This window comes from Sander lucioperca, chromosome 10 (genome assembly GCF_008315115.2).
Source record: "Sander lucioperca isolate FBNREF2018 chromosome 10, SLUC_FBN_1.2, whole genome shotgun sequence".
Classification (NCBI taxonomy): Eukaryota; Metazoa; Chordata; class Actinopteri; order Perciformes; family Percidae; genus Sander; species Sander lucioperca.
Genome location: NC_050182.1, coordinates 17414371 through 17429366, shown reverse-complemented (window position 1 = coordinate 17429366; position 14996 = coordinate 17414371). Strand labels below are relative to the sequence as shown.

At 42.3% G+C, this 14996-nt stretch overlaps 1 protein-coding gene across 2 annotated transcripts in view; it reads left to right on the top strand.

Moving 5' to 3' along the window:
• LOC116058019 (complement C3-like) overlaps positions 1 to 4565 on the top strand; it is a 65155-nt gene extending 60590 nt beyond the window's left edge. Inside the window, exons 42-44 of one of the 2 annotated variants that reach the window (XM_036006130.1) lie at positions 3895 to 4039; positions 4245 to 4422; positions 4460 to 4565. In XM_036006130.1, the coding sequence (XP_035862023.1) occupies positions 3895 to 4039; positions 4245 to 4386 (287 nt within the window). In that variant the 3' untranslated portion in view covers positions 4387 to 4422; positions 4460 to 4565. Of the gene's footprint in view, positions 1 to 3894; positions 4040 to 4244 lie in introns of both variants that reach the window. The other variant, XM_031310637.2, reaches the window with a different exon arrangement.
• Positions 4566 to 14996: the final 10431 nt, after the last annotated feature.

The following is a 14996-nucleotide window of genomic DNA, read 5'->3' as shown; positions in this document are numbered from 1 at the left end:
CAATAAATAAACTTGATTGCAAAATCACAAGCAATCCGCAGGCCATTAATGATACATTTTTAACATTCTATGAAAATCTATACAAATCAGAAAATGCGTATGACAATGCTACCAGTAAACATTTTCTTGACAAATTAGAGCTTCCCTGCCTCAGGCAAACAGACCAAGATGATCTGGAAGCTGCGTTAAAGCTGGATGAACTACATAGAGCTGTGAAATCTCTCAATAAACAACATGGCATCATGACTTTGCGTAAACATACACGCCACTTTTCTAAAGCTAAATGGCGTGTTATCTGTACGCATTTTGAGCTATCCGCATGTATGTCTATGCTGTGTACAGTGGATGTAAACATACGCAACACATGGCGTCCCAAAAAATATTGGGGGAAGGCTTTATTAAAAAAAAAAAAAAAAAAAAAAAAGTTGATAAACGGCACACGCAGGACACAATCCTGGCTCTCCTGAGCGAAAGTCCTGTGTTTTACCCATCCACCACCCCAACCAACCTCCAGCCTCTCATACTATTCACTATGACGATAATTTACATGTAATATAGGTCAATGGAGGCCAAACGGCATTGATAAACACGCTAAAAAAACGATTATGCGTCTTGATAACACGCCAAAATGGCATACGAATTGGCGTGTCATGCATACGCCACTTAATGAGCTCAGTCTGCAATAAAGGCAAATCGCCTGGCTTGGATGGCCTCCCACCAGAGCTGTATGTACAACATTGGGACATGGTGGGCAAACTCATGCTTGATTCATTTAATTTTGCAATCAAGAGTGGGACCTTCCATAGAGATCAAAAAGCAGCACTCATCACCTTACAGATGTCCAGGCCAGATGTCCAACTGGCCTGGTCATACCCAAGGGTGTATAGTGTATTGTAGTGTGTGATGCATATTCTTCATGTTTATTCTGTCGGTGTCTGATGTATGGACTATTTGTTTGTATCATATGTCTGATGTCTTGTTATAAAGTGCCTGGCGACTGTGCCGCAAACCAAACTGCCCCACGGGGACAATAAAGTTATCTACTACTACTAACCGTAGGTTATTATGCGGTAATGAACCATTTAATCAACCATCTTGGTCATCTCTTGGAGTGAATACATTAGGCGATATATATGACACTCAAGGTCTTTGTTCCATACAAGACTTAAGAACAAGCTTTTCTCTTCCTGCATCCTCTTATTTTGTTTACTTTCAGCTAAGATCAGCCTTAAAAGCTTGTGGAGTTCCCTGGAATTCTCCTCTCCCCTCACATCCCATGTTACAATGGATTGCACCGTTACTGGGCAGATCGTCTGTCTCCTTAATATATAGTACACTGATTCAGCACAGCGCCAAGGCTTTACCAATTGAATCCATGTGGAACAGGGATTTGGGGAGTTTGAATATAAACCAGGATTGGGAGAGAATTTGGTACAATCTATGTATGTGTCATGTCTGCTCCGCTCTTATTGTGTTTTCTGTTAGTTTTCATGGACTTCCTGTTTTATTTTGTAATCCACTGTTTTTCTTCATTCACTTCACTTGTCTTCCTGCCTTTGTTTGTTCCCACCATTTTTGATTACCTGTCTCCGCCCTAATGTTATTCACCTGTGTCTAGTTGTCTTCCCCTCCCCCGTGTATATATACTCACCTGTGTTCACTTGTTCCTTGCCAGATTGTTGTTACTCCTCGTGTGTCTCACTCTCCAGCGTTTCCTAGTGTTTGTTTTCCAGTGTTTCCAGATCTTTTGTTTGTATTTTCGACCACACCTTCAGCCTACTGGATTTGTACCGTTGCCTGGATTGTTTATTTATTAATAAGCATTTGAGTCCAACATTGTACCCGTGACAGTATGACTTCTAAGAACCTAGCTCACCAACTCATTCACTTCAAAACCATACATAGAGCCTACATCACAGCCTATAAGAGATTTCAGATGAAATTACAAGCTACTAACAACTGTCATATATGTAACACTGCTTCACCTGGAACATTTTTACACATGTTTTGGGATTGTCCAGTTATCTCTAAGTTCTTTGCTTCATGTAAACTCAGTTTTGGCGGGCATACTTGACATTTCTTATGTTCCTAATCCTGGCTTTTGTCTCCTTACTGATAATTCTGATATCAATTTAAAGCAAATTAATTTCAAAATGGTATTTGCAGGGTTTACCTCTGCAAAGAAAACTATTTTGAAAAATTGGTTTATTCCGGATATGTGTATGAAATCATTCTGGATTCATAACCTTGTCAACCTTGAACATACAACTGCGACTCAATAAGGTGCGACCAGCAACTGTACAAGCTTGGAACTCTTTCTCATCTAGGATAATCTCTTGGACCAGGGACAACAGCTAGCAATCATTGTTGTGAACTCTACCTGCCGCAAGGTTATAATCGTTAATGAAAACGAACAAAATAACGAAAACTAGGTGGGAAAAATCATTGGCGTTAACTGAAATAAAAATAAAAACGAGGCATTACAAAAAACGATAACTAAACTAAAACTGTAATGTCTGTTTGCAAAACTAACTAAAATAAAATTATCGAGTAAATGTTCTTAGTTTTCGTCTGTGTTGATGTCTTTCATAGAGCAAATAACGTTATATCTTTCCGACCATGACATTTCCCGTAGACATGTATAGTTTCCGACTGGGAACCCAGAAATCCCGACATTCCACGTCAACTTGAACACAACATAGTCCATGCCACTCACCTGGCATCATAGCGGTACCGAAAGTCGGAAGAAAGAGGCACCTATTTGATTATGACTGTGTCAGATAAAAGCGCCTCTCAGTGGAAGGTGGTAAAATATGTGGTCAATTTATTACAGGGAAAAACCCCACGAATTTGAAAGTACATTTGAGAAGCACACACAAGCTAGGAGGCTAACCTAGCTTACCTTAACAAGATAAAGGAGAACGCAAAGCCCCCTTTCCCCGAAACAGAAGCTAACCCCGGTAACGTTACAGGCATGGATGTATGGATACAGGGCATGGATGTATGGGTACAGGGCGTGGATGTATGGGTACAGGGCGTGGATGTATGGATACAGGGCGTGGATGTATGGATACAGGGCGTGGATGTATGGGTACAGGGCGTGGATGTATGGATACAGGGCGTGGATGTATGGGTACAGGGCGTGGATGTATGGGTACAGGGCATGGATGTATGGGTACAGGGCCAGGCAGCATGACGGAGACAACAGCAGGACAGAGAACACTACAGGAGGGCTTTCACCGGCGACCCGATAGCTGCTGGTTAGTAAATACGCAGGAACACCAGAAGTGGGAGGAAGTGTAGGTTAATATGTGGATTGATACTGGGATGTCTACACAACTGTATGAGTCGACTAAAAAAAGTTCGCCACTTTACTCGAACCAAAGTTGAAAACACCTGTTGATGTCTGTCTTCTTTAGTCTGTTGGCTATTTAGGGTTTTTTCCTGGAACACGTCACTTACACATTTTGCACATACTGCTGCGTCTTGTGTAGACTGTTTACATATTTATGACCATATGTAGGCTACATTTTATGTACTGGTGTTATTGTTGAATACATTGTGAATACATATTTCTAAAATTGTATGATGTTTTTGTTGAGTTATTATTACATTTGTGCATATTGTGCAGAGCCAGGCTAGCCGTTTTCCCCTGTTTTCAGTCTTTGTGCTAAGCTAAGTTGCATGTAAGCTACGCTGTCATAAGAGTGGTTTCATTAGAGGTATCAGTCTAACTCTCGGCAAGAAGGCAAATAAGTATTTCCCCAAATGTCCAACTATTTCTTTAAGCATGATTTCAGTGGAAATATGAGAATACAACACAAATGTTTTGTACTGCACCGTTAGCTATTTTAATCCTTACCTTTTCTCTGTTCTGCTATACTTGAATTACAGGAACTCTTGATGTGGGTCCTCTGAATCAACAGCGCACATTCCTCCGTTATCCCTACTGCCGGGAGTCTTTAATTCTTGGAACGGGCAAAACCTACCTCATCATGGGCACGTCCAAAGATATTCACAGAGATGACCAACAACAACAGTAAGTTTGTTCTTTGTGTGAATGTGTGTGGAGTTTGCATTTCAACATTTTTATTGTTTTTTAGTAAATCAAAGCCTTCATTGTACTCTAGCTTAAGTGTTACTGTCACTATTGATAGTGATTGTGGGAAGAGGTGAAGAGGCTTTTAATGTTGTGTAACAGTGTTACAGAGTATGTTTTGTATGTTTCACTGTGCTTTCCTCAGGAAACAGTATGTGCTTGGAGAGAGAACCTGGATCGAGTACTGGCCCACAGATGCTGAGTGTCAAACCCAGGAACACAGAATCACCTGTTTGGGCATGGAGGAGATGGTTGATATTTACCAACTCTTTGGGTGTCAGCAGTAGTGAAACTCAAGAAAAGAAAATGTTCATTTAAAAAAAATAATAATAATTTTGCATCATTCTTACTATGTAAATCATTCCCACTATGGGATATGATGGCTTTCAATGTTGCACTGTATTGATTAAAATGTAATGGTCTTAAAGGTGCAGTAGGTAAGACTTATAAAACTAACTTTCTGTCATATTTGCTGAAACTGACCCTATGTTCCAGTACAACTACATGATCATGTGTCATTAAAATAAATCCAGCTCCTCTGGCTCCACCTACAGCCTGGAGTGAGATTTGCAAAAATCCACAGCTCCCTGTTCAGATGCACCAATCAGGGCCAGCGGGGTGTCTAACTGCGTGTCAATCACTGCTCATGCACACAAATTCATTCTCCCTTGTGGGGGGAGGGGCTTAGGAGACCGTTTTGGGCTTTAGCGGAAAGGGGGGAGGGACTGAGAAGTTATCAATGTTCAAATGTTTTGGCTAAGTCCTGGATCTTCACAATCCTACCTACAACACCTTTAAATCTCATTGTCTTTGTTTGAAAAATTGACACTGATTACTGTTATTTTGGTTGTGATTCAGAATATATATGCTCATGTAGATCAATTAATGTCAACTGCAGCAGTAATAAAGCTGATATTTTAAGCTATTGTCAAACCACTGTCAAAAATAAAAGTGAAGTGGGAGCCCATATGTAGGTTCAGTCCTCGACACAGCGGGCCCAGGTTCGACTCTGACCTCCGGCCCTTTGCTGCATGTCATTTCCCCCCTCTCTCTCCTCTTTCCTGTCTTCAGATGACCTGTGAAAATACATTTAAAAAATACAATCTTTAAAAATAAAATAAAACTATGTGTAACTGAAATGCTGTTGTTTTATTAGCTGGTTTAGCAAGGAAATCACTTTTAAAAAAGCGTCATGATGCAGCAGGTGCAAGTAGCCCTATGACACAATGTAAATGAATGAATAAATCAATGGACCCTGTCCAACAGTATCGTTGAGATTAAATTCATATATTGATAATGATTAATGAACAGACTTATTCCTGTGGATACACAACACATAACTGGAAGTAACAGTATACCCACACTTACATGGAATGCCATTTTATTCAATAATAAATAAATACATACAAAAAATAAATATGCCCATTAAATACATCTTAAAATACAGTAAATAAATGATGCAATACAAGCAGGTTTCCTTGGATTAGGGTGGCAGTCCCGGTGGTCCTGCTCTGCGCCCTGCTGCTACACCCAGCTACGCTCTGCAGTGCCCTGCTACGTCCTGCTACGTCCTGCTACTTCCTGCTACTTCCTGCTACACCCTGCTACGTCCTGCTACACCCTGCTACACCCTGCTACGTCCTGCGACGTCCTGCTACGTCCTGCGACGTCCTGCTACGTCCTGCTACGTCCTGCTACACCCTGCTACGTCCTGCGACGTCCTGCTACGCCCTGCTACGTCCTGCTACGTCCTGCTACACCCTGCTACGTCCTGCTACACCCTGCTACGTCCTGCTACACCCTGCTACGTCCTGCTACGTCCTGCTACACCCTGCTACGTCCTGCTACGTTCTGCTACGTCCTGCTACACCCTGCTACGTCCTGCGACGTCCTGCTACGTCCTGCTACGCCCTGCTACGTCCTGCGATGTCCTACTAAGTCCTGCTACGTCCTGCTACGCCTTGCCATGCTCTGCTGTGCCCTACTATGCCATGAACTACTACAACTACCATTTCTGGTCATTGTTCCTATTGTCACTGTTCATCACATTCATAGTGTAGTCTGTCAAAATACGTCATTAAATAGTCATAGTGCAGTATGTCAAAATAAGTCACAAAAAAGTCATAGTATACCATATCGAAAAATGTTATAAAAAGTCGTAGTATAGTATGTCAAAAATGTAATAAAAAGTCGTAGTATAGTATGTCAAAAAGTCACAAAAAAGTCATAGTATAGTATGTCGAAATAAGTCATAAAAAGTCAGAAGCTAAGTTTCCATCCAATTGTCAATCGAATTATCTGAAGTTCGGTAAAAAAACTCATGTGAATAAAGCTGGTGAAAGTGTGTTTCCATCCAACGGCTTTAAAGCGAATAAAAACCTGTGCGTAATGACGTCACATGCTGTTTTGCGATCAAAGTGGTTTATCGAATAGATTTTAGACATTTTAAGGTGTTTCCATTCATTTTCACTCTGAATCAACAACATTCAAGCAAACGTTTGCGAACAAAGTTTTGCTAGACAAAATAGATCACGCCATCTACCAACAAATGATCAATATTGCACAAGTTGTAATAGTGCTTATGTGCCAGCTGATAGCGACATATCGAGCTATAATAAGGAAACAACGACGCTATCAACACATTGCTGTGATGATGCAGATGCACGTAAATGCCCGACGACAGCGGAGGCGGCCTGTGGTGTGGGAACGACAGCGCTCCAAACAGTTCTGGGAGGTCGTGGTTCAGAGACACTTCACAGAAACCCTTTGGTTGAAGCATTTTCGGATTACCAAGACAACATTTGACCTGTTGTGTAATTTTTTTGGCCCGTCCCTTTCCCCAGATGTCGCAAGCTATCGCCCGCAGAGTACAGAGTGGTAGGCGAAACGTTTGGAGTCAGCAAAACCACCGTGCACCGGTGTGTTTACGCCGTGTGCAACGCCATACGAACGAGGATGATGCGAAGGTATATATACCTACCTGGAGTGGATGAGGCGCATGATATCTTGCTGCGTAACTCAAGAGCGCACCTTGTGTCACAGGTGTATGGCACAATAGACGGGACTCACGTCCCGATTAGACCCCTGCTGAAGTCTACAGGGATTTAGTCAATAGAAAGGCCTGGCCATCAATCGTACTACAGGCTGTGGTAGACGATCGTTGCATCATAAAGGACATTTGTGTCGGCACTCCCGGTAGTGCGCATGACGCGGCAGTTTTCACCACTTCTGACCTGTACAGGTGCGTCTGTTTACCTCGGTAGATGGTACACTCAATCTCAGATTGAATGAAAATGCAGTTCATATATTATGTTTCATTTCCACATTGATGTATGAGTACCAGAAGTATCATCATAACAATTAGCTGCAGAGTTGTTAATTATTGTGCTTATTTGTTATAGCATACATGTTATCTCTACACCTTGTGTGGATATTCTATTCTCGATTCCCTGAGAGACATCCCCAAAACCCAATCGAAATGGAAGGTGTCCAGGTGCCCCTCCTGTTAGCTGGAGGTCCAGCCTACCCTCTCCTCCCATGGTGGATGAAGGGATTTTCTGGCCCTAATCTCTCAGAGGAAGAAGAGGTGTTTAACCTTCACTTGAATGGGTCACGTGTGAAAGTTGAACACACGTTTGGACGGCTCAAGGGGAGATGGCGTGTGCTGGCCAAACGGTCTGATATTGACCACAAGTTCATGCCGACCGTTGTGGTTGCTTGTTGTGTATTGCAACTTGTGCGAAAAGAAGAGGCAAAGGTTTTTACAACCGGGCCCTGAGCAGCAGCACCAAAACCTACCACAACCACCTCATCGCCCATATGAAGGTCCACCAAACGCAGAGGCAGCAGCTATCCGCCAAGCTCTACTTAGATATGTGGCAACTAGAGTCCGCCAGTAGTACAACAGCAAGCTATACATTCTCAGTAAAGAAATGCTTGATATCAACTTTAGATTTGTATGATTATGTATTCCCTCCAAATAATTTTTTTTTATCCTATTTTCTTTCTTGGGGGCGCTCTCATTTTATAGCTCTTTTTAATTTGTATAGTGTAGTGATTGTGCTCTAGACACACAACAATGCAGACAATTGTATTGTCATCTGTAAGTGGCCAGCCCAGTCTAAACCTCAAGCCATTTTCAGTACAGTGGGGTAAAGCTACAGCACATTTTCAAAAACAGTATAGCGTAGGAGTTTGTGACAACAAACGATGCAAGGGAATCTCTCTGCTAACAAACTAGTCTTTCAGCTTTATTGCATGTTTCTTATCAGGAAGCTGGCACAGAATGGCCACAACTGGCTGCCAACAAAATCTTATCAGTGCATTTTCAGTACAGTATTTCCATTGAAAAAATAAACAAATATATAATGTAAATTGTTCCACATTGTACAATTCAAAAGAAACACTCAATGCTCGATTAATTATTCTGTATTGTAAAATACTAAACAAAGACAATAACTCTTCTCCTAAACTGTGTTTAAGGCTTCAAAGATGTAGTGGATCTTTGTTTTCATGTAGTAGAGACCAAAGTACTTACAACATTCCCCTACCCTCCTGTACAAACACACTAAAGTGCAATTTAACAATACAACTGAATAAAACGTTCAGTAACACCAAAAGTGCCATTTTAAGATACACCTAAACAAAACGATCAGTAACAAATTCTGGAACTTTATTCCCCTCACCCAATGATTTGGCTCTTAAAAAGGTGGAGTCAGTTCTGGAGGAAGCTTGTTGTCAAAATCACTTTTTGTCAAAATCAGTGAATATCACCTCACGATCCACTACCTGTCCCTACTGTGTGTGCGCTGAAAAAAAGTTCAGTGTTAATACATAGCCTAGGCTCTGTAAATCGGCATGTTGCTAGCTACGATGGCCCCTTTGTTTACATACCAGTTTACAGAGCCTAGGCTGTGCATTAACACCAGGTTTTTTTAGCGCACAAAGTTTGGACAGATAGCGGATCGTGAGGAGATATTTACTGATGTTGACAACAAGCATTCTCCAGGATTGCTGACTCCACCTTTAACAACTTACTCTACTGTAAGTTAAGATAAGCAGTGAATGGCAAGTTAGGTTCCATGTGAGGAGATGAGTGTGCAGCATCAGATGTGGGTGGTTGGGGAGTGGGTGGGTGGGGAGCGTGGTGGTAGGTAAGTTGGTGTTGGCCTTGAAATGTATTGTAATTGCCCCTACTTTGTTGTCGGCTCATCCCAGCTATGACTTCAGTGGCTTCTGCATGCCTCTCGGCTGCATTGGCACACCGCTCAAGACCCCTAACTGCCTGTGAAATGGCCGTGGTGATGGACTCCAATGATTTTTGATCTTGTGCTGCCTGCTCACGTTGTTGATTGAGAAAGGACATGTAGAAGGATCTCATCTCCCCTGCATCATTCTTTCTTGGGTCTCTCTTTGACTGGCGTTGCCATAATCTTGGTGGGTTGGTCGGTGTGGCCGATTCTTCAATGGGCAAGGATTTGTCTAGTGCTTCCGTAGTTACAGACACGTTGGCGTCACTCAAGCTGTATGTTCCATCTCCTGACTCTTCTGTAAAAAGAATAATGTTCTTAGTCAGAGTGAAGTTATCACAAATGACCCTTTGACTTTAATGTAGGGGAAGGTTTCATGAAAATATGGTTGGTTGTATTAGTCATACAACACATTATATCTACACAAGTTTATTTAAGTTTGCTTCAGGCTTTGCCTTCCCCTGTTCAGGGATACATAATGTGCAGCTTATGCATTCATGTATATGGTAAAACAATTTGAGCAACCCTAACCATACACAATGTAAAGCCCCAGTATTGATTTCTTTTTAAACATATACATGTGGGGTTTATTCACTAACGCTTAAAACATGAATTTAAAGTAAATGAGAACAATAACGTGATATCTTGCCTGAGCTGTTAATATTAGAAGCCAAGGAAGCTACGATGGGCCTTTTGCCCGAGGATCTGATCCATCTCATCAAAAAGGTTGAACTTGCCTTTTATTTTCCCTCCGGCACCGCTGCGAGACAACTCTCTTTTTTGAGACATGTATCGCTGTTTGAGCGCCTTCCATTTACTCCGGAGGACGTCCCACGGCTTGTCGTAACCTTTGTTGGCCATTTCCTTCGCGAGTTCCTGATAAATTAATGGCATTTCTTAGATTTTTGCTATCTAAAATAGCCGTTATATTTTTCTGGTGAATTAAATTCAAAAACTCTCTCGTCTCCTCGTTTGTCCACTTACTGTCAGGGTTTTTGGTGTGTCTTATTTTGGTAGTCTGTTTCTGTTCTGTATTTTGCTAGTTTCCTGTTTTATTTTGATAATCCGTTCTCTGTCTTGTCTTGTTTTACTCCCTGTGTTCCCACCTTTGATTGTCCTGCCCCGCCCTAATGTGTTTCACCTGTTTCCCAGCCTTGTGTCACCTGTCTTGTGTTCCCTCGTTACCCGGTGTATTTAGTCCTTGTCTTTCCTCTGTCCTGTGTCGGATCATTTCGTCCTGTCTGCCGTGTAATCTGTTTCTGTGTGTTCTGTCCTTGTTAATCCTTGTCAGTGGATTGTTTGCCACTGTTCTGTGTTTTTTCCTGTTCCTGTTTTTGGGATTCTGCTTGTACCTGTTTTTGTATTTGCCTGCCAACCTCTGGACACCTTTTGTAAGTTTTGCCATTAAATTCCTTATTCCGTATTACTGCATTTGGGTCCTGCATTTCCTGTATCCCGTGACAGACTGTGACACTTACATCTGTTGACACCCGCCATCTGTGCAAACAGAGCGGAAATACTGGGCGGAAATGCCACAAAAATTCGTTTTGTGGCGGGTTGCAACCATAAAATGACCTAAAACTTAATCACAATTCATTATTTATTCGGCAAATAACGTTTCCATCAGTGTTCATCGCATAAGCCGTATATCGATCAAGATAAAAATCCGATGAGACCGAACGTATTTCATTTGAGTCGATTCAATCGAATTTTACTGTTTCCATGAGGCATTTTTCATTCGATATCACTTAATTCGGATAAAAACGTGTGGATGGAAACATAGCTATAGTATAGCATGTTGAAAAAAGTGATAAAAAAGTCACAGTTCGTTAAATCACGGGCCCATGTTTTAACTCACTCTGTTTATCGCGGAGGATGTAAGTGAACTACACATCCAAAAGTAAGAGGCTTAATAGTGTTCTGGGCCTATTAGAACAGGGTGTGTATTATTAATTAAGTCATTTGCTATTGTTGCTATTTGTGTTACCATTGATGTGATCTGATTAATACGGTGCTATTGCTGCACGCTTTGATTATTAATCTGTTTGGCTGTGAACGTATCTCTGATCCAGATATTGTTGAAGTTGTGTTGAAACTGTGTTGAACTGTAGCTTTTACTTCCCGTCATGAAGAAGTTTAATTACTGTCCAAGCGAAGCCATAATTCTGCCTTTCATCACTCAACTACGGCTGTGATATATCACAGGCCCTGGTGGAGATGGAGTGTGGAATTATTGCGCAGCGGAGTCAGCTGTTCGCTTGCAGAAAGGAGCGGAGAATAAACAATACCTCAAATTCTGCTGTAGCGTTGAGTTAAGCTAGAATCTCGATTAAACGAAGAGTGATTATTTTCAACCCCACAGAGATCAAGATTTCTATGTGAGTGATGAGAGATGTGGGGGTATGGTGAAGGGTATGTGATGATGTGGGGTATGGTGAAGGGTATGTGATGATGTGGGGTATGGTGAAGGGTATGTGATGATGTGGGGTATGGTGAAGGGTATGTGATGATGTGGGGTATGGTGAAGGGTATGTGATGATGTGGGGTATGGTGAAGGGTATGTGATGATGATGTGGGGTATGGTGAAGGGTATGTGATGATGTGGGGTATGGTGAAGGGTATGTGATGATGTGGGGTATGGTGAAGGGTATGTGATGATGTGGGGTATGGTGAAGGGTATGTGATGATGTGGGGTATGGTGAAGGGTATGTGATGATGTGGGGTATGGTGAAGGGTATGTGATGATGATGTGGGGTATGGTGAAGGGTATGTGATGATGTGGGGTATGGTGAAGGGTATGTGATGATGATGTGGGGTATGGTGAAGGGTATGTGATGATGATGTGGGGTATGGTGAAGGGTATGTGATGATGATGTGGGGTATGGTGAAGGGTATGTGATGATGATGTGGGGTATGGTGAAGGGTATGTGATGATGATGTGGGGGTATGGTGAAGGGTATGTGATGATGTGGGGGTATGGTGAAGGGTATGTGATGATGTGGGGTATGGTGAAGGGTATGTGATGTGGGGGTATGGTGAAGGGTATGTGATGATGTGGGGTATGGTGAAGGGTATGTGATGATGTGGGGTATGGTGAAGGGTATGTGATGATGTGGGGTATGGTGAAGGGTATGTGATGATGTGGGGGTATGGTGAAGGGTATGTGATGATGTGGGGGTATGGTGAAGGGTATGTGATGATGTGGGGTATGGTGAAGGGTATGTGATGATGTGGGGACCAAGGGAACTTTATCAGGATGCATAGTATCTGGATCCATGAAATAACTGGCCTTTCAAAATAAAAGTCTGCCTGCCTCTATGGGAATTTAACATAGGGGTGTACTGACTTTAGTTGCCAGCGGTTTAGACATTAATGTCTGTGTGTTGAGTTATTTTGAGGGGACAGCACATTTACTCTGTTATACAAGCTGGACACTTCATACTTTACATTGGAGCAAAGTGTAATTTCTTCAGTGTTGTCCCATTAAAAGATCTAATGAAATATTTACTAAAATGTGAGGGGTGTACTCACTTTTGTGAGATACTGTACATTCAGTCACAGATACATTAATTAATTCATGGTCACACGTTCATTGCTGTTCATTAATGAGGTTAACTGAGAGAGGAACAAATGAGTGCTTATACCTGTTATATTTGCACAATTTACAGCTATATATTTCGATTTCTTTGCGGGAACACGGCCTTCACCTGCCATTTTTATTGGCTCGCTTTCAGGTCTGAACTTTCCGCGAAGCTTGCGCAGAGATCAACTGAGTTATAGGTTGTCAGGTTGAGGGTTAGAGGTTGCCAGGTTGAGGGTTAGAGGTTGCCAGGTTGAGAGTTACAGGTTGCCAGGTTGAGTTATGGGTTGCCAGGTTATAGGTTGCCAGGTTGAGAGTTAGAGGTTGCCAGGTCGAGAGTTATAGGTCGACAGGTTTAGGGTTATAGGTTGCCAGGTTGAGGGTTACAGGTTGCCAGGTTGAGAGTTATAGGTTGACAGGTTGAGGGTTATAGGTTGCCAGGTTGAGGGTTATAGGTTGCCAGGTTGAGGGTTATAGGTTGCCAGGTTGAGGGTTATAGGTTGCCAGGTTGAGGTGACTAACAGGTTGAACATTGTATATGGTGGATTGTGTGAATAGGATGCGTTTCATACAAGATCTGGCAACTGGTCAGACAAACATATTGATCCGATTACTTATAAAGGAGTTTTGGCACATTACGGGAGTTTCCTGGAGAAATAACAAACCGGGAGGGGTCCGGGAGTTAGGGCTAAAGACGGGAGAAACTCGGGAGAAACGGGGTGTTGGCAGGTATGAGATGACCTGTATGATTGGGTGATGAAATGTAAAATACATGAATGAATGAATGAATGAATGAATGAAACAAGACATTTTGTGGAGTTACTTAAATTCTCTGAAAATTGCTTGTTAGTTTGGTTGGTGACTGATAAATGTGGTGCTGTAAACTAAAACGTCCTGGAAATACTCAAGTAAAGTACAAATACCCTTACATTTATACTTAAGTACAGTACTTGAGTAAATGTACTTACTTACTTTCCATCTCTGGTTTTTGGGAAATCTTTTAAATCAAATTTAATCTCATCAAAACCTCCAGATTCCTCCACCAACCAAACTCTGTGCAATTTTCTGCTGATTTAAAGAAAGAAAAAACAAATCGTTCCCCAGCTGTCAGATGAATGTAGTGGCGTAAAAGTCGAATATTTCCCTCTGAGTACAAGTACCTCAAACTTAACTAAATGTACTTATTTAAACTCCACTTCCTTCAAACAATGAAGCCATTTCATTTTAAGAAGAAACAAGTTGTTTATTTACACTATTTTGATTTATTTATTATTTAGTCATACTATTGTTAATAAATACAGTCATATTATTGTTTCACTGGATCATTATTTTGAGTTTATGTCTGAAATGCTGAATATTTGATTTGAATGTATTTTTCAATAAAGTTTTGAAAAAAAAAACAAAAAAACTGAACAAAAGATGGCGTCCCGTCCTGAGCGTGTGTGTGTGTGTGTGTGTGTGTGTGGTTGTGTTTTGGCGCCTCTGTGCCTCCTGATGTTGCCTGGTTAGGTTTGGTAGTGTAGTTTAGGTGTTGTGTTGTGGTTGTGTTTTGGTGACAGTTGCGTTTTCCCGCGGAGCAGTTTGACCCCCCCCCAGTCTGAAAACCCCGCAAGTCCCTTCAGCTTCCCACCGACCAATCAGAGGCCGCGCTGTCTGCGCGGGAAGTGACGTACACAGCTGCGCGCCAATCTGCGCTTCTGATACGGATAGAAAACACGGAAGTACCTCCCTCCGCCTCCGAGTCCCAAAACCGTCCGGAGCGCGCGTGAAGAAGACCCGTGCGGACCCGTCTGTCCGTGCTCCAGCAGCAGGTAAGAGTCAGACCCAGCACGGCTCGGCACGGCTCGGCCCGGCCCGGGTTAACACGCTGGCTGGACAGGTACATTTAAGAAGCGCTTGTTGTGTGTGACGGCTCGCTGCGGCCGGAGGGGCGGTACGGTCAGAAACGCTGCTGCGCGCGGCGGTGGACAGAGCACCGAACCGGTGAGTGTTCTTCCCGGTTTGGTGCTCTGTTCTGGCACACATGTACCCGGGTTAAAGTCTAACTGGACCCTGTTGTGTTTGTGTA